A 27,731-nucleotide genomic window follows, 5' to 3' on the forward strand; every position below is an offset into this window, starting at 1 on the left:
CATGCAATGGTTTGGTCCAAAGCGAACGGCTTCCGGAGTTTGGTAAAGAAATCGCCATCGCGTGCACAAACGCGCAGGAAAGCGAATGAATCGCAAATTCGTTTTTATTAGTTGTAAAACATAGTTTAACGCCAACATAGTTTTCCAACGTGAAATAAATGAATACGCTCTCAAATGTGCCATCCGAGGCAGAGTGTGCCCGCCACGTTCGGCACACGCGATCGTTCGCTGCTCTCTGATTGGTTGAATCGTTTTTTGGACATAGCTCGGTAAGTAATTGTCCGATTAATATGAAACCTTGAAAAGGCACATCCTCGGGTCCCCAGCAATATACCTGGCAAGTTAAAAGTATATCGGACCCGTGGTTGTCGAGAAACAGCGGTCACAGACAAACGTACAGACGTACAGACAGACAGACAGAGATTACTGGAATTATAGATAGATGAAGAGGAGGGCGTGGCGCAGAGCAGGATTCGTGCAAACGCGCATGCGCGGTGCAAGCTCCGCCCTGTCGTTAATAAATTTACCTTCTCTTCTCACATGTCGGTTCGGTAAATAAAAAAAACAAATTGGGGATTTATTTATTAATTCGTGCTCAGAAACGAAATAGTTTGGGAAAGGAGCAAAACGACGATACCGTGATGGAAAATGTCGATTATAACATTAACAAGGAACAAGTCCAAGAGTCGAAAGTGAGACGAATGTGTGAAAATCGAGTCGACGGAAGCAATCGAGTGTGAAGCCGAAGGGGTTAAGAGGGCTGAGGAAAGAAAGAGGAAGAGTAATAACTAGAGGGTGTGCAGGCCGCAGGGGGACTCGAGCAGCAGGAAGGCGAAGTGGGGTATTTATATTAAAGAATTTAAATTGTTGTTGTTGTTGTTGTTGAGGAAGGAAGTGGTGGCCGATCGGTGGAGGCGCCATGGCGGCGGAGATACACACGGAAGCGCGGCTTCGGCGGCCTTTGCTGCTCGCCAAGGCAGAGGGATCGCAGGACGTGGTGAACATGGCGACAATCATTCCCAAAGAGGACGGGATCATCAGCGTGTCGGAAGATAAGTGAGTGAGGAGGACGCGGCGAGACCCGGACCGTATCGCCATCGGCCTTGTGATGTTCGCCGCTCGTCGGGTCTTGGAGTTGGTTGATGCTTCTCACACGACGCAGTTGTTGCTCTGTGCTCGTTTCTTTGATCAAAATGATGTTTCACTAACGTCGCACATTTCTCTTTCCCGCTACTTGCCTGCACGGAGTTCTTTGTACCACTCACTACTAGTACTACGAGCTACCCGCTACTACTATATTTGTTATCTTCGCTCTCCCGCTTCATTCCGCGCTACCGCCCCTCCTCCACCCTTTATTTTATTCCGCCCTCCTTTCACCCCACCCACGTCCCCCCACCTTCGCCCTACCCCCCCCCCCACCCTTCGCCCTACCCCCCCAACCTTCGCCCTACCCCCCACCCTTCGCCCTACCCCCCACCCTTCGCCCTACCCCCCCACCCCCCACCCTTCGCCTACCCCCCACCCTTCGCCCTACCCCCCCACCCTTCGCCCTACCCCCCCACCCTTCGCCCTACCCCCCACCCTTTTTTTTTTTTTTTTTTTTTTTTTGTGTATACAAGGTCGAGGCTCGTGAAAGAGCGAACATTAATCACACAGAAAGACAAACCGACACATAAAACATATAACATAGGGAGCGGTAGACAAGATGGGGAGAGAGGGGGAAGGACACAAACACAACATTTGAGAGCAGGGACCGAGAGACATGGAGACATCGAGAGATCTGAGAGAGGGCGAAGGCTTTGGGGGGGGGGGCGTGGGAAGGGGGCGGTGGGAGAGGTATAAAACATATGGACACTGCCAGGACTTCCAGGAAAGAAGTTGGAATTTCAAACAAGGTGGATTTGGGGTGAATTAGCAGGGGTAGAAAAGATCAAGGTTTTGGATGGGGGAAGATAAGAGATGGTGGTGAACAGCTGTTTTAAAGACCTGGAGGGAAGAGTGGGATTGAAGGGAGTGAGGGAGTTTGTTCCAGAGGCGGGAGAAAAGAGGAATGAAAGAGTGAAGGTGAGCAGAGAGCCGAGATTTCGGCAGTTTAACCATCAGAGGGTTGCTGGCAGATCTTGTGCGACCTGTAGGAATATTTGGGGGACAGAGCACAGAGAGAGCTGGGGGTGCAAGGCCGGAGAGGGGTAGAAGACAGAAAGACCACCTACCTGCCTGCGGTGAGTGAGTGAAAGGCCCTCAGAGATAGCTTCATCGCGGGAGATTCCAATAATTCTGAAAGCTTTGGTTTCAACAGCGTGAAGCCGAGCTAGGTGTGAGGCAGGAGCACCGGCCCATAGGGGAGAACAGTATTCCATTGAGCTGCGGATGAAAGCCTTGTATGTGGTGAGGAGCTCAGGTGTGCCGAGGAAGGACTTCGCACGACGGAGGATGCCCAGTCGGCGACTGGCTTTGGAGGCCAGCTTGGAAATGTGGTTTTCCCAAGAAAGATCATGGCAGATAGTGAGACCCAAAATCTTGAGCGACAGAACTTCTTGGAGAGGATTGTTGAGAAAGTGGATGGGAGGGTTGTCCAGTCGATCTTTTCGGAGAGACATAGTAAGAGTGTGAGATTTGTCAGGATTGAAAAACATGTTCCACTTGTTTGACCAGTCTGTGATTTTGTCCAGGTCTTCAGAGAGTGAGGAGGCAGCAGACTGCCGATCTGAGGGAAGAGGAATGGAGCGGCAGAGAGTGGAGTCATCAGCAAAGAGATAGAGAGGATTTTCGAGAGAGTCAGAGAGATCATTGATGAAGACCAGAAAAAGCACGGGGCCCAGAACACTGCCTTGGGGAACTCCAGCCTGAACAGGAAGAGGAGATGAGAGAAACCCATTCAGGGCCACACGTTGACGACGACTAGAGAGGAAGTCCGCCAGCCATGCGTGGAGATTTCCATGGATACCAAAGGAGGAGAGTTTGGTGAGCAGAGCGGGGTGCCAGACCGTGTCGAAGGCACGTGATATGTCGAGGGAGACAGCTCTAATTTCCTGTTTGGCATTGAGGACCTCCATCCATTGTTGAGACAGCAGAAGCAGCATGTCCAGAGTTGAGTGACCTGGTCTGAAACCAAATTGATGATCAGAGATCAAGCCATTGGAGAAGAGGAAAGATTTCATATCCGAAGCAATGATGGATTCCATGACTTTGCTGATAATTGGGAGAAGGCTGATTGGTCTGTAGTTGCTGGGATCTGTTTTTGCACCTTTTTTGTGCAAAGCGGTGATGTTGGCTGATTTCCAAGCAGATGGCAGTTGACCTTGAGCAAAAGAGAGGGTGAAGAGAACAGAGAGAGGGTGAGATAGAGCAGCAGAGCAGGATTTTAGGACCCGTGGGCTGATGCCGTCGGGTCCAGTTGCAGAATCAGAGTCAAGGGTTGACAGAAACTTTTCCACCTTGTCAGAGGAAAGGACACGGAGTCCAGGAGCAGCAGGGTACGACTGGGTATGGTGGGTACAGAGAGGGATGGGTTTGGGACACAAGATTTAGAGGCAAACACAGAGTTGAGGGCATTCAGCTTTTTCACGTGTGGAGTCAGCTGTGTAGCCGTTTGATGTAAGGGAGGGGATGGAGGGGGAACAAACACCAGAAACGGATTTGACCAGACGCCACCAGGATTTGGAAGAGGGAGACAGATAAGAGAGTTCGGTCTTGAGAACGGAGAGATATTGTTTCCTGGCTCTCCTGAGGGTGGACACACACTTGTTTCGGGCTTTGTGAAAGGAAATGAGATTTCCTTCCGTTGGATTTGCTTTCCAGGAGACGAAGGCAAGTTGTTTCTGGGCAACAGCCTCACCACAAGATTCCGTGTACCATGGACGGGAGGAAGGGTATGACAACTGAAGACGAGATGGGATAAATCTGTGCATGAGAGAGAGCAATTTACTTTGGAAGAATTCCCAGGATGAGTTGATGTCAGAGGTGGTAGAGATGGGAGACCAGTCCAGATGATTGATGGCTGCTTGAAGACCGTGCCAGTTGGCCTGAGTGAAATGCCAGACTCGTCGACGCTGAGCAGGCTCCCTGAGGATGGTCAGAGAGATGTCCACTTTAACAAGGACATGATCAGATGATCCGATCGGAGCAGAAGAAGAGCAGCAGACATTTTCAGGGAAGTTAGTCATAACCAAGTCCAGAAGAGAAGATGTTCCGTTGACTGAGATCCGGGTCGGGAAATTGACAGATTGTGTCAGTCCCAGTGAGTCGCAGAAGTCCTTTGCTGAGGAGCCATGGCTGGTGAGAGAGGTACCCACACCCAGCCAACTGGCATGATGACAGTTGAAATCACCACATATGAGGAAGAGAGAGTTGGGATGAGTAGATAGAAGTTGGTCCATATCATCAGACAGCGAGATGTAGATGGAGTCATCACTGTTTGGTGGACGGTACAACACACATATGAACAAGAGGTGGGAGCGAAGAGGAAGCCGTAGCCAGAGGTATTCCTGGGCGTGAGGTGGAGAGAGTGCAGTGCAGGGCGAGTGAGGAAGAGAGTTTTTGATAAAGATAGCAACCCCGCCTCCAGGACGAGGCTCAGGTCTATCATACCGGAGGAGGGAGTAGCCCGGGAGAGATACTATGGAATCAGAGACATCATAAAGGAGGAAAGTTTCTGTTAAGCAGATCACGTCTGGTTTGACAGAAGCAACCTGTATGGAGAGATCAGTTAAGTTTGAACGAAGGCCCCGGATGTTTGAGGTCCATACCGTTAATGAAGAGGAAGGGGGAGCATCAGATACAGAACAGGGGGGAGGAGGGGTAGGGTAAGATGTGGAAGAGGTGGAAGAGGTAGGGAGAGCTGTTGAAGGTGTGTCAGAGATTTCAGAATAGCTCGGAGAAAGGGAAGGATGGGGTGGACAAAAGGTTTGATGGTGATTGGGTGAGCCACAATGAGGTGTTATTTGAGGAGGGGGGAAGAGCGAGGCAGAAGGTTGGGGGAGATGGAGGTGAGAGTTTGAAGGGGGAAGAAGCGGGGAGGACGCTTTGAGGAGGGGGAGTGAGAGGGGGGAAATTGAGAAGCAATGAGGGTGGGGAGATTTGAAGGGGAGGGGTGAGGGGGGAGTTTGGGAGGGAAGGGGCAAGGGGAGGGATTTGAAAGGGATGGGATATGGGGGAGATTTGGAGGGGAGGGGTGAGGCAGGAGTCTAGGAGGGGAGGGGCGAGGGGGCGTCTTGGCGGGGAGGGGTGAGGGGGTAGTTTAGGAGGGAGGGGGCAAGGGGGGAGATTTGAAAGGGATGGGTGATGGGGAAGATTTGGAGGGGAGGGGTGATGGGGAAGATTTGGAGGGGAGGGGTTATGGGGAAGATTTGGAGGGGAGGGGTGAGATTGGATTTTTGAAAGTGTACGATTTATGGGAAACGAACATTTATTGCAAAATGAGTTTCTTGTGACCTTCGAGTTAAAAATACGTTTAAGGACGCTGGATGGAGGATGGAGTGCAGGAGAGTTTAGGGAATGTAGAAAAAAGGCACTATAGGAGATGGATATTTTTTTTGGGATGAATTGATTTGGTGAGCAAGTCGAAAACAGCCTTTTAAAGAAGAAGAAGAAAAAGGTGTTATAAAATATGACGGAATACATAACTTGAGGGGAAAGTGTAAACATTGAAGGTTAATGAGTGAAAACTATCTGGGGAAATGGGGGAGAAACACGTGGTCGAAGAACGAACGAACGAATAAGAATGAATAAACGAATGAGAACAGAGAAGGAAAATGTTTTTTTTTTTTTTTTTTTTTTTTTTTTTTTTTTTTTTTGATTTGAGATTTACACAAGGAAGTAGGCTATGAGACTGGGAATACAGAGAACGAAAGTTATTGGATCACAAAAGACGGACCGCTGAGAGAAAAACAAAGCCTCAAGGTTGTACAGTGCACACTGTACAAGGCCTCAAGACACGACACGGCAAACAGACGATCAATTTATGAAAGATAAACACCGAGAAACAACCAAAGTTGCACACAATAACTTAACACACCGAAAGATAAATACAGTTTCGACAAAATACAATTGTGAACAGACTTAACTTCGAAAAAACGTGGAGACCGTGTGGAGCTTCGAAAATCCCTGCCGCCGTCTCCAAGATCTCCTAGGGTCTCCCCTCAAGACCGCCCCTCTACCGCCCCTCCTTCGCCCTACCCCCCACCCTTCGCCCTACCCCCCCACCCTTCGCCCTACCCCCCACCCTTCGCCCCTACCCCCCACCCTTCGCCCTACCCCCCCCACCCCTTCGCCCTACCCCCCAACCTTCGCCCTACCCCCCACCCTTCGCCCTACCCCCCACCCTTCGCCTACCCCCCACCATTCGCCCTACCCCCTCACCTTCGCCCTACCCCCCCCACCTTTCGCCCTACCGCCCCCCCCACCTTTCGCCCTACCAACCCCCCCCACCTTTCGCCCTACCAACCCCCCCCACCTTTCGCCCTACCACCCCCCCCCCCCACCTTTCGCCCTACCAACCCCCCCCCCCCACCCTTCGCCCTACCACCCCCCCACCTTTTGCCCTACCACCCCCCCCACCTTTCGCCCAACCACCCCCTCCCACCTTTCGCCCTACCCGCCCCCCCCCACCTTTCGCCCTACCAACCCCCCCCCCCACCTTTCGCCCTACCAACCCCCCCCCCACCTTTCGCCCCTACCAACCCCCCCCCCCCCCCACCTTTCGCCCTACCAACCCCTCCCCACCTTTCGCCCTACCAACCCCTCCCCACCTTTCGCCCTACCAACCCCCCCCCCCCCCCACCTTCGCCCTACCAACCCCCCCCCCACCTTCGCCCTACCAACCCCCCCCCCACCTTTTGCCCTACCAACCCCCCCTCCACCTTTCGCCCTACCAACCCCCCCCCACCTTTCGCCCTACCGCCCCCCACCTTTCGCCCTACCGCCCCCCACCTTTCGCTCTACCGCCCCCCACCTTTCGCCCTACCGCCCCCCACCACCTTTCCGCTCTACCACCCCCCCACCTTTCGCTCTACCACCCCCCCCACCTTTCGCTCCACCACCCCCCACCTTTCGCCCGACCGCCCCCCCCATCTTTCGCCCGACCGCCCCCCCATCTTTCGCCCTACCCCCCACCTTTCTCCCGACCGCCCCCCCACCTTTCGCCCTACCGCCCCCCCCCCACCTTTCGCCCTACCACCCCCCCACCTTTCGCACTACCACCCCCCCCCCCACATTTCGCACTACCACCCCCCCCCCCCCCACCTTTCGCCCTACCGCCCCACACCACCTTTCGCCCTACCGCCCCACACCACCTTTCGCCCTACCGCCCCACACCACCTTTCGCCCTACCGCCCCACACCACCTTTCGCCCTACCGCCCCTCCACCTTTCGCCCTACCGCCCCTCCACCTTTCGCCCTACCGCCCCTCCACCTTTCGCCCTACCGCCCCACACCACCTTTCGCCCTACCGCCCCCCTTCCTTTCACCCTACCGCCCCCCACCTTTCGCCCTACCGCCCCCCACCTTTCGCCCTACGGCCGCCCCCCCCCCTTCGCACGACTGCCCCCCTTCGCTATACTGCCGCCCTTCGCTCTACTGCCCCCCTTTGCTATACTGCCCCCCTTTGCTATACTGCCCCCTTTGCTATACTGCCCCCCTTTGCTATACTGCCCCCCTTTGCTCTACTGCCCCCTTGCTCGACTGCCCCCCTTTGCTCTACTGCCCCCCTTTGCTCTACTGCCCCCCTTTTTTTTTTTTTTTTTTTTTTTTTTTTTGTATACAAGGTCGAGGCCTGTGAAAGAGCGAACATTAATCACACAGAAAGACAAACCGACACATAAAACATATAACATAGGGAGCGGTAGACAAGATGGGGAGAGAGGGGGAAGGACACAAACACATCATTTGAGAGCAGGGACCGAGAGACATGGAGACATCGAGAGATCTGAGAGAGGGCGAGGGCTTTGGGGGGGGGGGCGTGGGAAGGGGGCGGTGGGAGAGGTATAAAACATATGGACACTGCCAGGACTTCCAGGAAAGAAGTTGGAATTTCAAACAAGGTGGATCTGGGGTGAATTAGCGGGGGTAGAAAAGATCAAGGTTTTGGATGGGGGAAGATAAGAGATGGTGGTGAACAGCTGTTTTAAAGACCTGGAGGGAGGAGTGGGATTGAAGGGAGTGAGGGAGTTTGTTCCAGAGGCGGGAGAAAAGAGGAATGAAAGAGTGAAGGTGAGCAGAGAGCCGAGATTTCGGCAGTTTAACCATCAGAGGGTTGCTGGCAGATCTTGTGCGACCTGTAGGAATATTTGGGGGACAGAGCACAGAGAGAGCTGGGGGTGCAAGGCCGGAGAGGAGTCGGTAGAAGACAGAAAGACCACCTACCTGCCTGCGGTGAGTGAGTGAAAGGCCCTCAGAGATAGCTTCATCGCGGGAGATTCCAATAATTCTGAAAGCTTTGGTTTCAACAGCGTGAAGCCGAGCTAGGTGTGAGGCAGGAGCACCGGCCCATAGGGGAGAACAGTATTCCATTGAGCTGCGGATGAAAGCCTTGTATGTGGTGAGGAGCTCAGGTGTGCCGAGGAAGGACTTCGCACGACGGAGGATGCCCAGTCGGCGACTGGCTTTGGAGGCCAGCTTGGAAATGTGGTTTTCCCAAGAAAGATCATGGCAGATAGTGAGACCCAAAATCTTGAGCGACAGAACTTCTTGGAGAGGATTGTTGAGAAAGTAGATGGGAGGGTTGTCCAGTCGATCTTTTCGGAGAGACATAGTAAGAGTGTGAGATTTGTCAGGATTGAAAGACATGTTCCACTTGTTTGACCAGTCTGTGATTTTGTCCAGGTCTTCAGAGAGTGAGGAGGCAGCAGACTGCCGATCTGAGGGAAGAGGAATGGAGCGGCAGAGAGTGGAGTCATCAGCAAAGAGATAGAGAGGATTTTCGAGAGAGTCAGAGAGATCATTGATGAAGACCAGAAAAAGCACGGGGCCCAGAACACTGCCTTGGGGAACTCCAGCCTGAACAGGAAGAGGAGATGAGAGAAACCCATTCAGGGCCACACGTTGACGACGACTAGAGAGGAAGTCCGCCAGCCATGCGTGGAGATTTCGCATTTCCCTTTGCTCTACTGCCCCCCTTTGCCCGTCTGCCCCCCTTTGCCCTACTGCCCCCTTTGCCCTACTGCCCCCCTTTGCTCTACTGTCCCCTTTGCTCTACTGCCCCCCTTTGCTCTACTGCCCCCCTTTGCCCTACTGCCCCCTTTGCCCTACTGCCCCCCTTTGCTCTACTGTCCCCTTTGCTCTACTGCCCCCCTTTGCTCTACTGCCCCCCTTTGCTCTACTGCCCCCCTTTGCCCTACTGCCCCCCTTTGCTCTACTGCCCCCCTTTTCGCTACTGCCCCCTTTGCTCTACTGCCCCCTTTGCTCTACTGCCCCCTTTGCTCTACTGCCCCCTTTGCTCTGCTGCCCCCTTTGCTCTACTGCCCCCCTTTGATCTACTGCCCCCCTTTGCTCTACTGCCCCCCTTTGCTCTACTGCCCCCCTTTGCTCTACTGCCCCCCTTTGCTCTACTGCCCCCCTTTGCTCTACTGCCCCCCTTTGCTCTACTGCCCCCCTTTGCTCTACTGCCCCCTTTGCCTCTACTGCCCCCCTTCCCTCGACTGCCCCACTTCCCTCGACTGCCCCCCTTCCCTCGACTGCCCCCTTCCCTCTACTGCCCCCCTTCCCTCGACTGCCCCCCTTCCCTCTACTGCCCCCCTTCCCTCTACTGCCCTTTCCCCTTTATCCCTTTCCCATCCGGCCATAAAAACATTGCTTCAAACAGGGAACCATGATTGTCATGGGGCCCGCAAGGCTAACCCCCGCTCTAGCGGGGAAAATGGCCTTAAAACGATCATTCATTCATTCATTCATTTATTCACTACTACCCTTTCCCCTTTAACTCCACTGCCCTTTCCCCTTTAGCTCCACTGCCCTTTCCCCTTTAGCTCCACTGCCCTTTCCCCTTTAGCTCCACTGCCCTTTCCCCTTTAGGTCTACTGCCCTTCCCCCCTTTCACCCTACCACCCCCCCAACCTTTCGCTCTTCGCTCTCCCCCTGCTCCTTTTGTTCTCCCCATCCCCCCCCCCCCTTCATTTCGCTCTCACTCATCCTTTTACTCTACCGCTCCCCCTGCTCCTTGTTCCTTTGCCTCCACCCCTGCTCCTTTGCTTCTCCACCTCTGCCCCCTCTTCATTCCGCTCCCCTCCTCCTTTTGCTCCCCCACTGCTCCTTTCGCACCACCCCTGCTCCTTTCATTCTCACCCCCGCTCCCCCCTCTACATTCCGCTCCTCTTCTCCTTTCGCTCAACTGCCCTCTCCCCTCCCCCTTCATTCTGTTCTCCATCCTCCTTTCACTCTCACCCTGCTCAAAATATTTCCCTCCCCTCCCGACCCCCCCTTCATTCCGATCCTCTCCTCCTTTCACTCGCTTCTCATTCCACTCTCCCACCCCCATTCAGCCCTCTCCCCCACCCATTCCGTTCTCTCACGTCTTCATTCTGTTCTCCCTTCCTCATTCCGCTCTCCCCTCTACTCATCGCTCTCGCCGCCCCCGTCGTTCCGCGCCCCTCCCTCCCTCCTTTTGCACTCTCTCCCCCTTCACCTGTTCTCTACCCCTCCCTCAACTGACATTGATCCTCTTTTGAAGGTCTATTCGTGTATGGATGAAAAGGGACAGCGGGCAGTATTGGCCTAGTGTTTTCCACAGCATGCCAGGTGAGCCACGCGGTTGCAATCCCATGGACCCATGTTGTTGTTCTGTACATGACGGGATGAGCTTGTTGTGCCTTTTGTATCTGTGCATTTAACTAGCCGTCCATGGACAGTGCAAACATGAACTTGCTCTTTAAACATGAATTAATATTTTGATCGTTGTAAATTTATGATTCCTTTCAATCAGGAGCAAGGACAGTTGTTTTTGTTTTTACTCATTTGTTACACCCATTACAAAACTGAAGCAATGCGACCGTCCCCAATATGCCTCCGCATAGTCCCTGCCCGTGGCAATGGGTAGATGCCCTCTTTGACTGTCCTAAAAATAAACAAGTTTCATTTAAATCCCTTCAGATGTTCTCAAGTATCACATTTTTACCAGCCATGACAGGTTTCACATCGATCGGTGAAGCGGTGTTTCGGAGAAGGTTTTTTATTTTTTATTTTAAATATTGGCTTTCAAGCTAATATGATTTCCAAACTACGTGACATATGACATCAGAAATGTACACTTTGCATATGTATGGGTAGGGGATCATGTTTGTGAAGTTACATGTTGATCGGATAAGGTTTGTTTTTCTATCCAAGATGGCTGCCAAACCACGTGACCGATGACGTCATAATTTTCAAACTATATGTGGCAATGATGTTGGATGACATTTTGTAAAGTTTCGCATCAATAGGGTAAGCCGTTCCTGAGATATAATTATTTAATATTTTCCTTCATTCCAATATGGCTGCCACACCATGTGACTGACGTTTTCATGATCTACCTTTAATCGCCGTGCATAGTCGATGACGCACGTAAAGTTTTGAGTCGATCGCTTCGGTGGTTTCGGAGATGTTTTGAGAGGTTTTAGGTTAAATCCAATATAGCTGCCAAACCATGTGACCTATGATGTCATAAATTTAACATATTAATACAAATGGGTCATCGATCATGTGCATGCAATTTCAGATTTTTAGGATAAGGAATTCGATTAAAACATTTATGGCTGGTATACCACTTCACTTATGTTGTCATGATTATTATTATTTGTTCCCCATTGGGAGTACATGACAATGTACCAAGTTTCAAATTTTTCCATTCAGCGGTTTTCCAGAAATAATTTTCTAATTACTTGTGTTTAATCCAAGATGGCTGCCATACCATGTAATCTATGACGTCACAATTATCACAAACGTTCTACATGGTTGTCGCTCCTAACCTGAAAGTTTTCTCAATCGGGCATGTTGGTGCTGAGAAAAACGAGGCTTAGCCCGTATGGACGGATGGACGGACAACCCGAAAACATAATGGACAACCCTCCGGGCGGAAGACGCATACAAATAAAATGTGTAATATTCGTGAGCATCTCTTGGAGTAGCTCTACCATATTGATGAGAGCTGTTGAACGTGGATTTCAATGACCGAGCGGATGGGAATGGGATTCCTTGAGCCGCCCAACGTAATGATATCGGACACCTTCCTCCAGAAAAGATGTCGAGCTGTCGACCTTTGTGTAGTTACTTTGAGGTATTGCAGGTATAGAATGTTACTTCGTCACTTCGACCAACGTTGCTGCATTCGTTTTCCCCCCTCTGGGCTCTGTTGAAGACTGTGATGAAGAAGAAGCTGCCTGAATGTCTTGAAGTGCTGTCATGTACCCACACTTCCTGTACTTTTTGTTCCGATATCACATGCTGCTGGATCCTGCTTCTGAAGAGAAAATAAGCCAAACGAGGCGCAGATGAAAACCGCTTTGAAAACTGAATGTTGCAAATTTATTAATCATTTATCGTGTTTGATTTTGTTAAATCCCTAAAAATGTCTGATTTTAATGTCTTGCAGCGGCTTGTTCGTCCATGTCCTACAATCCGGAGACGAGGCGCTTGTTTGTTGGACAGGATAGTGGAATCATTGCCGTAGGTCTTGTGGGACTATTCATTCCTACCTACTCACCTGGTTGTTGTTGTTTTTTCACACTGCTTTGATTGTTTCATCAACACTTTGCCATAAAATAAGTACCAAGGTGTACGACGTGAGAACACTGATTTGTGAGTGTTAAAATAATTTTGTTCCATCAAACAATAGGTTTACTTTGGGATGCTACTATTCTATATTCCAGGAGTTCCAGCTGTCCGAGGACTTCAACAAAATGAGTAGCGTACGGAACTATCCAGGTAGGCCGAGCATCGATTTATTTCTGATGCGTTTGCTGAAAAATGTTGACATTGTTTTTAAGTTTTCTCCATTTATTTATTTATCCATCCATGCTGCCCGACAGCACACCAGCAAAGGGTCACTGCCGTGTTGTTTGTGCTGGAAACTGAATGGCTGCTCAGCACGGGACAGGACAAGCTCTTTTGCTGGCATCATTCTGAGTCATCTCAGGCCCTCGGTTCCTTCCGCACCCCTGCCTGGGCTTCCTGTTTACAGTATCCTTTCGTCATCATTTCCTGTAATCGTCGTATCCATAACTTGGCAGACATTTGTTTCGGGGAAATGGCATTGTTGAACTGGCATTGCACACGATCTCATTCAATCCTCGGTCCATTTGATATGACTCGACCGGGATCGGAATTGAAAGGCCGACCTCCCTGGCTGAGAGCGGAGACACGAACCACAATGACACCGAGTCCTGTTTATATATTTATTGTGCTAGTACACCCGTTCCCTACGTGAGCGGCAGGAAGGATCGTTCCTCTCTGTGGCATATATATTACAGTAGATCTAGGGTAATGCCTCAAGAACGTCGTGGGTGTGTTCAGTTACCATTTTCTTGTAGAGACCTCACCAAGTGGCTTAAGCATTCAAGTGCTACCTATCTCTTTTTTCTGACTGAACACTCCCCACGTTTCCTTCATTCCAGTTTCATGTTAAACAGCATTAGCGACTGTTTGAAAACGTAATCAAATGTTTGTGGTTTATAATATTTTTACTTCTGGTAGGGGTGCTCCCACGAAATGACACGATAAGCTAATTATACACGTTAACACGGCGTTTGTTGAAGGAAACACCTTTGGGGAGGTGGGATATTATTAGTATTAACATTGTTTTGTAATAACGTTAATATTATGCTATTATCATTAGTTTTGTTATTAGAAACGGCTTTGGAAAAACGCCACGATAATGCTAGCTTAATACGGATATACAAGCAACCCCCTTGGTGGGGATAATCCTCTTGAGATAGAGGGTGGGTGGGTGGAGGGGGGGGGGGGGGTGTTAAATTGCTACAACCTCAATCGTGTGACCCTTGGTCTCCCTGTCAAGTGTGGTTGCAATTGGATAAGTAACGACCAAATGTATCGTGGTCAAATAAATCAATCAAATAGACAGGCAACAAATTTCATATTTTAGTATGATTATGTTAGGTATACTGGAAAGCAATGTTATTGTAGCACAGCTCTAAAAAACATTACTTTCTTGTACACCTAATGTGTGTGTGTGCCACCTATGTGCCTGCTATAGATTAAGGAAGGTGTGTGTGTGTGTGTGTGTGTGTGTGTGTGTGTGTGTGTGTGTGTGTGTGTGTGTGTGTGTGTGTGTGTGTGTGTGTGTGTGTGTGTGTGTGTGTGTTTGTGTGTGTGTGTGTGTGTGTGTTTGTGTGTGTGTGTGTGTGTGTGTGTGTTTGTGTTTTTTTTTGGGTGGTTTTGATGTTCTCACTTGTAACAATTTTTTGATGTTCTCACTATCCATAATTGTTCCTTTGGTCATAAAAACACGATGTGAAGTTTTAGGGATCTATTTTAATATTTAGAGGTAGCTCAACCAACTTGACATTTCAGTATATACACAAAGAATTAAGTTAAGCACCCCCCCCGTTTTTTTACAACCTCGCACATTACAAGTTTGTTGTCGTCACAACAGTGTAATATACCCATGATATTGCTATATTTTCTGGAGAAGTGATATTATGGTCACATAAAAACATAACAATCATGCCGTTTTCAATATTTTATTCTGAATAATTTAAGGTGAAATTTTTTGGGAATTTTAGGCATATTTTCACCTCAATTTAAGTATGGAGCTTTTGGTCCATCACGGACAGTGTGGATGACGTTTATGTTTTCTAACGTACAGTCATTGTTCTGAGAAGACCTCTAGCGATCTTTGCGTCAATAACGTGTGTAGGACCCACGTGATCGGATCACTGACTCAACCAATCACTTTTTTTCACTTTGATCACTCAATTTCATCAATGGATAATTGCTAATGTCATACCAATCATTATTTGATCTCACATACCTTAGAATATATGCCAATGTATACATATACACAAAGAATATATATTAGGGGGTGCTTACCTTAATTCGTTGTGTAGGGGTGCTTAACTTAATTCTTTGTGTATATATAGTCTATACACTATACAGCTGAAATTGGTATATAACGCAATACACAAATTACACATACAGTACATACAAATTCTAAACACATCTACCAGCTGGTTATTCAGTCTTTTCCAGTTAGGGTCTTCTTGTTGCTGTCAGGGAATGTTTTCCTGTGTTCCTGCACAACCTGCAGCAGGAACTGAAGTTGATCTTCATCATGTGTCAGCAGTCCACTGAACTCCTGAATTAGTGCAACTCCTCGTTCCGCATGGTCATTTACCACTTTCATGGCCTTCACAGTCTCACACGCTGCTTTAAAATCGTCTCGGTCTTCCCAAGTCTCTGGGTCTGCTTCCAGAAAACTGTCAGGAAGGTCCATCTTTTCAAAAAGCATGTGGGATTTCTGTGTGACAGTCTTCCAAACCACTTTCCTGAATATTCCCAGATCAACTTGGATGCGCTTCGGAGGATCTTCTTGTCCTTCATTCTCCACTGCGAGGATCATTTGTTGTTTCACTGCTGCAGGCACATTCTTGTCAAAAAATGCAAGACCAATCAGGTCCTCTGATAAGTACCACAGATGGCCTGCTAGTTTCATGGTTGCTGCCTTCGAAATTGCTTGGTTTACATCTTTGTACTGCACCAGAGATTTTAGAAGAAGCAAATCACTGTTTGGGGCAGAAGCCGCAAGATGAGCTGTCATCCATGCTCTGATGTAAATACGGATGGTGAAGATGGCAATGTCTCTCAGTCCTTTCTGCTCTTTGCTTGTGAGGTTGAACTGACTTTTGAACATCCAAACCTTCAGGCTATAGATGACCTTTGACATCCAGTTGGTATCAGGTTCTTGTGGTCAAATGCTGTCTTTCGTTTTCGCCAAACTTGTCTCTGGTACTGTGGCCAAATAGCTCTACCTTTGACTCATCGGTCCAGAGTACATTGTTCCAGAAGTGCTGGTCTTTGCCTAGGTGTTCATTGGCAAACTTTAGTTTTGCCCTGATGTTCTTTCTGGACAGCAAAGGTTTCCTCCTGGCACACCTCCCATGTAGATCAAATTCGTGCAGCCTCTTTCTAATGGTAGACTCGTGCACTTTGACATCAACAGTGGCAAGGAGCTACCTGTAGGTCCCGTGATGACATTCTGGGGGTTCTTAGAGACTTCTTTCAGCATCTTGCGGTCTGCTCTCGGGCTGAACTTGCTGGGGCGGCCTGGCCTGAACATGTTGGCAGTTGTTTGGAATCTTCTCCACTTGTAGATGATCTTCCGGACAGTCGAATGATTGATTTCAAATTGTTTGGAGATCTTTTTAAATCCCTTCCCAGACTCGTAGGCATCTATAACCTTCATTCTGAAGGCCTCAGAGAGCTCTTTTGATCTAGGCATGGTGACGCTGCACACTTCAACAACAAAGAGCAAACCAAACTAAATGTCTGAGGTTTAAATAAGACAGGTTCCTCCAAGATCCTCTTGACGATGTTCTAATCATTTGCACCTGAGCTGGTGCACCTGATTCTAATTTTATGTATTTGAAGTGGTGATAAATGTAGGGGTGTACTTACTTTTTCCACATGCGAAATTTGCATTTATGTTTATTTAAATTATACAATGGACTACAAAATGTAAATGTTTCATGATATTTGTTATATTATATCACCTTTATCTTTCAATATTGTTGAAATGAAGATCAAATAACTCTTTGCCCTCAACATCGACGGTTTCCCAGTATCCACCTCCCCTCACATCCGGAATCTTGGCATTATCTTTGACCAAACCCTCTCCTTCGACAAATACACTAAACACATCACAAAGACAGCCTTCTTTCACCTGAAAAACATCGCCCGTCTCCGTCCATCCCTCTCCTCCACGGCTGCAGAAACCCTCATCCACGCCTTCATCACCTCCCGTCTGGACTACTGCATCAGCCTCCTCTATGGTTCACCCTCAATAATCACCAATAAACTCCAATACATTCAGAACTCCGCTGCCCGTCTACTCACCCATTCCCGGACCGGTGACCACATCACCCCTGTCCTTTACAAGCTTCACTGGCTCCCCATCCCCCAGAGAATCCAGTACAAAATCCTCCTCTTGACCTACAAAGCCCTCCATAACCTGGCCCCATCCTACCTGGCTGACCTCTCCAGACACACTCCCACCCACAACCTCCGCTCTGCTGGTACCAACCTCCTGACCCCCCCCCCCCCCCCCCCCCATCCAGACCAAATTCAGATCCTTGGGGGACAGGGCCTTCTCCATCGCTGCTCCCACCCTCTGGAACTCACTACCTCACACCATCAGAGACTCCTCCTCACTCACCACATTCAAAACATCACTCAAGACCCACCTGTTCAACATTGCATTCAACATTTAACCCACAGCATTTAACCCCTGACTATCTCTTCTCCTTCTCCTTCCTTTTGCTTTGGTTATTTACCTATTGATTTTTGTCTTTTTGCACTTGTTTTTTGTACTCTGTCAAAGCGTCTTTGGGCTTCTTGAAAAGCGCTATATAAAATAAATTTATTATTATTATTATTAAATAGTATGTTGAAATATGTTGAAAAATTCAAAACTTTACATGGGGTGTACTTACTTTTTCACGTGACTGTATATATATATACACGAGCAGGCATTCCTGCCCTCTTGGTGAGAGTACCCTTCTCAACAAACCTTCAGTGGAGAATGTGCTGCGGCACGTTTTTGGAAGTGCACTTTATAGTTTTTGAAATCAAAGGGTTCGGGTGTGCCCTACATCTGGCAAATAAAATACATTTAGTTCTTCATGCAGGTGTATGAATCAAATTGGCACCCCTTTATGTGAACTTTTCTAGAGCATTACTTGGTTCCTCCTAAGAACACAAGGGTAGTCCAGTATAACCACCGTTTAGAGGCCATTTTTCCCCGCAAAGCGGGGGTTGGCCTTTTCGGGGACCGTGGTTGTTGTTGTTTTTTTTGGTCCCCTTTTTGAAGCAATGTTTTACGGCCGGATGCCCTTCCTGCCGCCAACCCTGTTTGTCGCCTTTTTACGATAAACAGGGAATTACCAGTGTACTGGTACTCAATTTGCCGACCTCGGAAGGATGACAGGCTGAGTCGACCCCCCTGGCGTTAATTCAGCGATCGACCGGGATTCGAACCCAGGATCCTTGGATTCTAAGCTGGCAAGTCTAGTCCTGGCACATGATCCAAGTATATTCCTGGATCCTAAGCTGGCAAGGGTAGTCCAGTATGCACACGAGATTTTTCAATTCCCCTTATTTTGTATTGTTTGGTATTTTCTACAAGCTATGGAATGTCCCTTCTTTTCTATACTTTGCCACATGGCACATGCCCTTATATAAAGGAGCCTTTTCTATGCCCCAGGCGTTTTACCCAAGATAAATTTCTTTGATCACAACATATCGTACGTACTCCATGCGGTCGCATTCAAAGCTTGCGACACTTGTGAGGTCTATTGTGATGACGTTTTCTGCTGACAATAATGGTACCAATGGAAACAAAAACGTATTAAACATTTCATCCTATGTCATAATTATTTTTTATTTTTAATGGTTCGTTTCCGAGCTGGCGTGGCCATCTCGGCCCACCTTCGAAGTCACAAAGAATGATGCTGGGAAAAACGGGCCCCATCCAATTGGGCAGTGCTGCTACCAAGCGATGAGTGAATATTGGCGACATCGCTCCAGCCAACATCCTTTATCTATTACAATACTCATAGATATCCCGTGATTAACAAGTACTTGGTGATGTAGGCTGTTTGACTTGAATTGCAAAACTGTACCCTGCCCTTTCTTGTGTTGGACAAACTTGTGGCCCTTTATGTCTGAGCTCATCCATGAGCCTTGCCTAATGTAAGTGGAAAGAGCGTGTCTATTTGTGGAGCTATTTTGTAACCTTGACAACAAAACAGGTTTGATGTGGAATCTCGGTACGCTTTCGTAGGAGATTACTCAGGACAAATCTCTGTCCTGAAGATTGATGGCATGACTTGTTCCACCATCAGCACACTCAAGGGCCACACAGGTAGGAGTGCTTGCCCTGCACCCACTGCGTGCTCGTTTGCCCTGTGCCTGCTGCCTCTTCCTAAGGTTCCATCACTGTGTGCGTGCAGGAAGTGTTTATGCCCTTTGCTGGGACCCCATCCAAAAGCTGCTGTTTTCTGGCTCCTCGGACAATTCGGTCATCGTGTGGGATATAGGTGGGCAAAAGGGCCTGGCTATCGAGCTTCAGGGTCACAGGTGAGATGGTGATTGATTGGCGAATGAAGCTTACCTTTGCAGATTGTTCATAATTATTAGTCCCTTACCAGTTTCCCCGGAGGGGACTAAGTTTGCTCTCCGTCTGTCTGTCCCACAAGTGGTTTTCCAGACTTTTTGCCCTTACGCATTAACATATTCAACTGAAACTTGGTATATGGCTTTATTATGATAAGTTGCAGAACAAGTTCGAGTTTCAGGGCATATTTCCCATTTTTCATGGTTATGCTCTTTTTGGAATTGGAAAATATATTCTTTTTTTTTTCTTCTTTTTTACTTCATCTGGTGTCATCATGGTGCAGCTATTCAGACAAAGGGATGGGTGGTCTGCGTCGTTTGCTGTTGCAGAGTATATAATTAACTCATTTGGCCAAGGCCTAGCAAACTCACTTTTTGTATAATGTGTCAATGACGCACAATGCTCCAGTTTATCCGACGGGAGCTCGTAAACCAGGTTCACATCCAACAAATTATCTGCTAATGTCCTTGGTACCATACTAAAATCTGGTGTCCTTGGGTACCTTATAGAATCGAATAAGGTTTGGCCAATCACCACCAAATTTTGTTTATACATACTGGGGTACCCTGGGTCTGGTCATGGGCAGAAAATAATGCCCACCACCCCCCACCCCCCTATCCTTCTCTGAGGATGGGGAGAACACTTACGATTTTCTCCTGTGCAAGTGGTTCAACCACTGCCCCCTGCCATAAGGAAGAGGGTATTGTACTCCATATATTGCTCCTGGAGGGAGCGGGTGGGCTCTGGTGAGCAGGAGGCCAACCCCTGCTCTGCGGGGAAAGATTGCCTCTAAATGTGGTTCTTCTTCTTAGGGAGCGGGTATTGCTCGGTCATTTAAATGACACTGATTTCTACCAATTTATTTGAGCATTTACATTCTGAGAGATTGATGTACTTTAGTCTTAGTGGGGGGGCCAATGTTTTCCCGTTGAATTCAAATGTTAATTTGTGGACACTGGTTGGGTTGTCTTTAGGGATGATAGAAGTTGTAGAAAAAATATGTCTCCATTTTTTTCAAGTTCTTTATAGCGGCCATTTTGGATTATCAAAATGGCGTTTGTTGAAAACCGAAATTGTCATTATCTTGGCTTCTAAATGACCTAGAGTGTTAATTTTGGTGTCCAAATGTACATATTTGCGGATACTTAATCCAATAAACACACATTTATACACCTACATATGATCAAAAGGGTTCTTATGGCAGCCATCTTGGATTTTCACGCACTTATGCCAACACATCCTTCTGTACTTCAGCTGGCATCACCACCTTGGTGATGATAGTCGTCAGGTCTTCACCCTCATGCGTCATGGGATTCATGGACTCTCTGATCACATTCTTCAGTCGACGAATGCTGTCTTCCTGCCGAGCCCAGACTGTGGTTGATAGGTCGTGGTGCTCCTTGCGTGTAGCTGATTGTGAGCCAGCCATCTGACGGGCTTCTTCAGCAAGCCTACTCAGCTCTGGTGCTGTCAGAAAGAACCTTTCGCGGGCACTGGCATTCTGGGTAATGCCCACAATACCCCCTGTCACCTTCATGATCCTGTTGATGTGCTCCAGTGCATGGTCCACACCTACAGCACAGAAGGGGATTTCATTCTTATGGACACTGAAGTTCCCATCCATGAACTCTTGGTAGATCCCTGGATCTGTCATCTTCAGGGCCTTCATCTCTGCAAGGTACCGGGGAGTCAGCCTGGCATATTTCTGTTTGTCATGTGCAAAGAAGTATATGCACATCTCATCCAGTGAAGACAGGTGAAGCTCAAATTGTCCATCACGGGTGGCACGGATGAATGTGTATATCAGCATTATCATCCGCATGTAGCGTCGCACAAACTTGAACAGTGGACTCTTGGCTTCTTTCCTCTCATCAAACTTTGCCATGGCCTCCAGGACTTCGTTTGACTCGAGGACAGCTAGCATGTTGTTCTGCGCGCTTGTCATCTCCTCTCGGTTGTGTAGATGACAGCTCTGGGCAACCTGTTGTGCTGACTGGGTACATGGGCCCCTCAGATGGGGATGCTCTTGGAAGAATTCGTCCACATAGAGGTCGAAGAGGGCTTGGACAGTGGTGATGTGGGCCTCCAAAGCCCTCTTCATGTGCTTGGCTTCCAGTATTTGTCTGGTCGTTGTTGGGCCATAGATATCAGCCTCAGACCAAGCCTCGTCAAGACCACTGTCCTCTATGGCATTCCCAGCAGCCCTCAGTGCAGCCATCACAGTGTGCATCTCCCCTAGTCGCAGTACCCACTTGCCTTTGCAGTCATCTCTGGTCATCTCCAGCTGTTTGGCTCGCTCATACAGGGCCATGTCTAAGGTGATCACTGTCTTCCTATCGGGACCCATGACCATGCAGTTGATTTGCTGTGTCTGTTTCAAGACTGTTATCAGTGTTTGCCATTCATGGGCTGGTGCTGCTACCAATGGCAGGGCGTTGACCTCTGTCAGAGGCTTCGAAGAGGAGAGCAGTGAGTTGTAGGCTGTCCAAGTTGGGATATCGTGATGCTTGATCCTACTGCCAGGTGGTTGTTTTGGATCGTGGACGAGTGACCCAACAGGGTCAGCATGCTGGGGTTCTGCAGCTTGCAGCTGGTCATCTGGTGGGATGATGTCGTCTTGTACGTCCTCAGCTTCAGCTGTTCGCATGATTGTGCGTGAAAGTAGCCACACTGTGTCCGTCGCAGAGTACGGCTTGGTGACATCTGGGTTTGACCGTGTCTTGAAGCTATACGTGGTACCTGTGGCAGATTGTTTGTTTGGTGCTTGGCAAGGAACAAAGTCTGGAGCAGTCAGAACCTTGAGTGAGCGGTGTCTGGCCTTTCGGTCATGTAGTGTCAGTGTTCTATGTTCATCTGTGGAGGGTGCATGTTCCCGTCGTTGGTAGAGTGCCCAGGCTGTAGCATGGAGTGTCCGCTTCCCATCAGGTGTGTCTTCATTGAAGTCACTGTTGTCCACTGCAAAGAAGACAAACGTCCCTATGCGCATGGTTCTTGGAAAGTATACACCCTGTTCTGTCGTAGACTCTATGACTGAGTTGGCCAGCTGTGTCTCCAACCGCAAGATCCGACTATAATCAACAGACAGACCGAACCCATGCAGGAAATCCAGAAGCTTCTTGTTTCTGGTGGACTGATGGACTACAATGGCAACGGCAAGCTGCTGTGGCCATTCTAAGCGATGGCGGAATGGTGCATCTGGCTCTTTGGGCTTGTACGTGACTTGGCGTTTTGACTTGTAGCCGTACATGATGTTCTGACTGATGGTTATAACATCTCGATGAATAGTGGCTGAGCGCATAGTCTCTGGCTCAATGCTCGTGGCTGGTCCTTCCAGTAGCCAGCGGAGGAAAGCATAGAGTACTTTGGGTACATGCTTTTCAGCATCATCAGTGTTCATTTCTCCTTCAAATTGCCATGGGTGCTTGTTCTGACAAGCAATGGCACTGCGGAGAACAGAGGCACTCTCAAACAGTTGTTCGATGTTTTTTTCATTTGTCTTCGTCATTGCATCTTCGACAGCTGCATCACGCACGGCAGTGGAGAATACACCGTCTGACTCGTTTCGACGTTTTGGTTTCATGAAGTGAACGTCATCAATGTGAGAGTTGATTTTCTCCTTCATGCCTTGGGTAGTAGGTGATGGGACATTGTGCACACCATTATTGTCAAGAATCCTGGAGTAAACCGACTTCAGGTCAGACATGTTGAGAATTTCACCAGCTTGGAGTAGAGAGCGAACAAGGCTGACAAACTCAATGTCTGCGGCTATTTTGATAACATTAGTTTCTTGCAGTATGTGTTCTTTGTAATCACTTGATGTCCCACTCTTGGGAGCACGTTGGACATTCTGCACCCAGCATGGGAGATGATACTTGACGTCGATCGCATGAGCATCATGTGCACTGATGGCAGCACTCAGCTGAACTTTCCACTTGTGGTTGCTGCCTTCTTCAACAGCTTTCTTCAGCTGTTTACCTGCGTTGAACGTGCATACAACATGTACACTTTCCTTAGTGACCTCTTGACAGAAGAAACAAAGGTCTCTGTTGAATGGAGTTGATGATGAACGTGTGAAGCGAAGAGTCTCGTCTTGCGTAGAACCTGAGGTACTTGCAGCGGCAGGTGCAGAAGAAGGACGTCCACACCTCTTATGAAGATGCTGGGTGTCGCCATGTTCGCAGGCTTTCTGGTGGCGAACTCTAGCACGCTCCAGGTGAGCAGTGTTGCATGTAGATCCATAACATGCCCGGTGCCACTTTGCTTTATTGTTCCTCAAGTCAGTGGCAGTGAAACAGCTTAATCGTTCGCTGATCTGTTTGAAGTCGGCATCACCATATCGTGCCCTCTCCTGGATGAACTGGAGAAACTTTGCATATGAGCCCAGTGCTGGCTCAGTCACTAGTGCACCTTGGGGATCCTGGCACTGAATGCAAAGTGTGAAATCAGTTTCTTTCTTGGTTTTCTTGCTTTTTGGCTCCATCATAGCTCAGGGTCACGAATCTGGAACATACAAATAACAAATAACAATTAAGATAGATGTGCATTAAGTTAGATTTTGGACACTGGTTCGGCTGTGCCATAAAAACCTATTTTTATCCCTTGTAGGTTATTAAAGAAGGTTTCATTCAATTCTCTATCCCCAAAAATGTACAACTGGACACCAGAATCGAAACTCTAGGTCATTTAGAAGCCAAGATAATGGAATTTTACGTTTTCGACATCCGCCATTTTGAAAATCCAAAATGGCCGCCATAAAGAACTTGAAACAATTGGAGACATATTTTTTCTAGAACTTATATCATCCCTAAAGACAGCCCAACCAGTGTCCAAAAATTAACAAGCAATTTCACCGGGCATTTCAATCTGCTACATTGGCCCCCCCACTAGTTACCGGATGTGATGTATTTGAACAAAAGCTGTCTGTCACTTTCTTAGGAACAAGGTGCAAGGCCTGTGCTTTGCTCAGCCAACACGGCAGCTTCTTTCATGCAGCTCCGACGGTCTTCTTGTTGTTTGGAACATGGATGTCCACAGGCAAGAGGTGCGTGCAATTTTTCCACCCCCAGTACGAGCATACAAATGGTGATTCGTGATGTACAATAGCCTATGAGTCATTCTTGCTGTAATTTGAAGCAGACGTGCATCGAGCTGACGTGATCAGAAGAATTGACTCTCGCAAAGGCCGTGTCCAAAATGTTGGGTCGAAATCGAGCGCAAATAGGTTGCTACTTCCAAATTTTGCACTGAAATTGGTGCTTTTTTTTTTTTTTTTTTTTTTTTTGTATACTGAATCGAGGCTCGTGAAAGAGCTAACATTTATTTCACAAACAAATCAACCAGACAAACAAAATATACAAAAAGAGGGAGCGGAAGACAAGATGGGGAGAGAAGGGGAAGCACACAACCACAACATTTGAGAGCAGGGAGAAGTGTGGGGGGCAGGAGGCGTGGGAAGGGGAGGGGGGGGGGGGGAGAGGTATAAAACACAAGGGGACCGAAATTAGCGGGGGTAGAAAAGATCAATGTTTTGGATGGGGGAGGATAAGAGATGGTGGTGAACAGCTGTTTTAAAGACCTGGAGGGTGGAGTGGGATTGAAGAGAGTGAGGGAGTTTGTTCCAGAGGCGGGAGAAAAGAGGAATGAAGGAGTGAAGGTGAGCAGAAAGTCTTGATTTTGGCAGTTTAACCATAAGAGGGTTGCAGGCAGATCTTGTGCGACCTGTAGGAATATTTGGGGGACAGAGCCCAGAGAGGGCTGGGGGGGCAAGGCCAGAGAGGAGTCGGTAGAAGACGGAAAGACCACCAACCTGCCTGCGGTGAGTGAGTGAAAGGCCCTTGGAGTTCGCTGCATCGCGGGAGATTCCAATGATTCTGAACGCTTTGGTTTCAACAGCGTGAAGACGGGCTAGGTGTGAGGCAGGAGCACCAGACCAGAGGGGAGAGCAGTATTCCATAGAGCTGCGGATGAAAGCCTTGTATGTGGTGAGGAGCTCAGGTGTGCCAAGGAAGGACTTCGCACGACGGAGGATGCCCAGTCGGCGACTGGCTTTGGAGGCCAGATTTGAAATGTGGTTTTCCCAGGAAAGATCATGGCAAATAGTGAGACCCAAAAAAAAGCTTGAGTGACAGAACTTCTTGGAGAGGATTATTCAGAAAGTGGATGGGAGGGTTTTCCAGTCGGTCTTTTCGGAGAGACATCGTAAGAGTGTGAGATTTATCAGGATTGAAAGACATGTTCCATTTGTTTGCCCAGTCTGTGATTTTGTCCAGGTCTGCAGAGAGTGAGGAGGCTGCAGACTGCCGATCTGAGGGATGAGGAATGGAGCGACAGAGAGTAGAGTTGTCAGCAAAGAGATAGAGAGGATTTTCAAGAGAGTCAGAGAGATCATTGATGAAGACCAGAAAAAGCACAAGGCCCAGAACACTACCTTGGGGAACTCCAGCCTGAACAGGAAGAGGAGATGAGAGAAACCCATTCAGGGCCACACGTTGACTACGACCAGAGAGGAAGTCCGCCAGCCATGCGTGGAGATTTCCATGGATACCAAAGGAGGAGGGTTTGGTGAGCAGAGCAGGGTGCCAGACCGTATCGAAGGCACGTGAAATGTCAAGGGAGACGGCTCTAATTTCCTGTTTGGCGTTGACCTCCATCCATTGTTGAGAAAGCAGAAGCAGCATGTCCAGAGTAGAGTGACCAGGTCTGAAACCAAATTGATGATCAGAGATCAAGCCATTGGAGAAGAGGAAAGATTTCATATCTGAAGCAATGATGGATTCCATGACTTTGCTGATAATTGGGAGAAGGCTGATTGGTCTGTAGTTGCTGGGATCTGTTTTTGCACCTTTTTTGTGCAAAGCGGTGATGTTGGCTGATTTCCAAGCAGATGGCAGATGACCTTGAGCAAAAGAGAGGGTGAAGAGAACAGAAAGAGGGAGTGAAAGAGCGGAAGAACATGATTTTAGGACCCGTGGGCTGATGCCGTCAGGACCAGTTGCAGAATCAGAGTCGAGGGTTGACAGAAACTTTTCCACCTTGTCAGGAGGAAAGGACACAGAGTCCAGGAGCAGCTGGGTATGACTGGGTACGGTGGGTACAGAGAGGGATGGGTTTGGGACACAAGATTTAGAGGCAAACACAGAGTTGAGGCATTCAGCTTTTTCACGTGCAGAGTCAGCCGTTAATCCGTTTGAGGTGAGGGAGGGGATGGAGGGGGAACAAACACCAGAAACAGATTTGACCAGCCGCCACCAGGATTTGGAAGAGGGAGACAGATAAGAGAGTTCGGTCCTGAGAACGGTGAGATATTGTTTCCTGGCTCTCCTGAGGGTGGACACACACTTGTTTCGGGCTTTGTGAAAGGAAATGAGATTTCCTTCCGTTGGATTTGCTTTCCAGGAGACGAAAGCAAGTTGTTTCAGGGCAACAGCCTCACCACACGATTCCGTGTACCATGGACGGGAGGAAGGGTATGACAACTGAAGACGAGATGGGATAAATCTGTGCATGAGAGAGAGCAATTTACTTTGAAAGAATTCCCAGGATGAGTTGATGTCAGAGGCGGTAGAGATGGGAGACCAGTCCAGATGATTGATGGCTGCTTGAAGACCGTGCCAGTTGGCCTGAGTGAAATGCCAGACTCGTCGACGCTGAGGAGGCTCTCTGAGAATGGTCAGAGAGATGTCCACTTTGACAAGCACATGATCAGATGAGCCGATTGGAGCAGAAGAAGAGCAGCAGACATTTTCAGGGAAGTTTGTCAAAACCAAATCCAGAAGAGAAGATGCTCCGTTGACTGAGATCCGGGTCGGGAAATTGACAGATTGTGTCAGTCCCAGTGAGTCGCAGAAGTCCTTTGCTGAAGAGCCATGGCTGGTGAGAGAGGTACCCACACCCAGCCAACTGGCATGGTGACAATTGAAATCACCACATGAGGAAGAGAGAGTTGGGATGGGTAGATAGAAGTTGGTCCATATTATCAGACAGCGAGATGTAGATGGAGTCATCGCTGTTTGGTGGACGGTACAACACACATATGAACAAAAGGTGGGAGCGAAGGGGAAGCCGTAGCCAAAGGTATTCCTGGGGTGCTGTTACGGATTCGGCCATAATTATTGTTGGTATTATTATTATTGTTGGTTCTCAGTAAGGGTTATTGTGGTTAAAAGGTTTAAAATTTTAAAAAGGTTTAAAAGGTTTTGCCTCTAAATCTTGTGTCCCAAACCCATCCCTCTCTGTACCCACCGTACCCAGTCGTACCCTGCTGCTCCTGGACTCTGTGTCCTTTCCTCCTGACAAGGTGGAAAAGTTTCTGTCAACCCTCGACTCTGATTCTGCAACTGGACCTGACGGCATCAGCCCACGGGTCCTACAATCATGTTCTTCCGCTCTTTCACTCCCTCTTTCTGTTCTCTTCACC

The 27,731-nt window shown here is 48.6% G+C and overlaps 1 protein-coding gene across 1 annotated transcript in view; it reads left to right on the plus strand.

Annotated features, from left to right (window-relative positions):
- The first annotated feature begins 483 nt into the window (after positions 1-483).
- The window catches only part of LOC137427693 (WD repeat and FYVE domain-containing protein 2), a 35,390-nt gene continuing 8,142 nt past the window's right edge, over positions 484-27,731 (plus strand). Inside the window, exons 1-8 of the mRNA XM_068117362.2 lie at positions 484-1,056; positions 10,664-10,731; positions 12,560-12,633; positions 12,837-12,891; positions 12,996-13,146; positions 18,951-19,063; positions 19,152-19,278; positions 24,251-24,356. Coding sequence (XP_067973463.1) covers positions 920-1,056; positions 10,664-10,731; positions 12,560-12,633; positions 12,837-12,891; positions 12,996-13,146; positions 18,951-19,063; positions 19,152-19,278; positions 24,251-24,356 — 831 coding nt within the window. The 5' untranslated portion in view covers positions 484-919. The remainder of the gene's footprint in view (positions 1,057-10,663; positions 10,732-12,559; positions 12,634-12,836; positions 12,892-12,995; positions 13,147-18,950; positions 19,064-19,151; positions 19,279-24,250; positions 24,357-27,731) is intronic.

This window comes from Myxine glutinosa, chromosome 5 (genome assembly GCF_964187855.1).
Source record: "Myxine glutinosa chromosome 5, kmMyxGlut1.1, whole genome shotgun sequence".
NCBI classification, from domain to species: Eukaryota; Metazoa; Chordata; class Myxini; order Myxiniformes; family Myxinidae; genus Myxine; species Myxine glutinosa.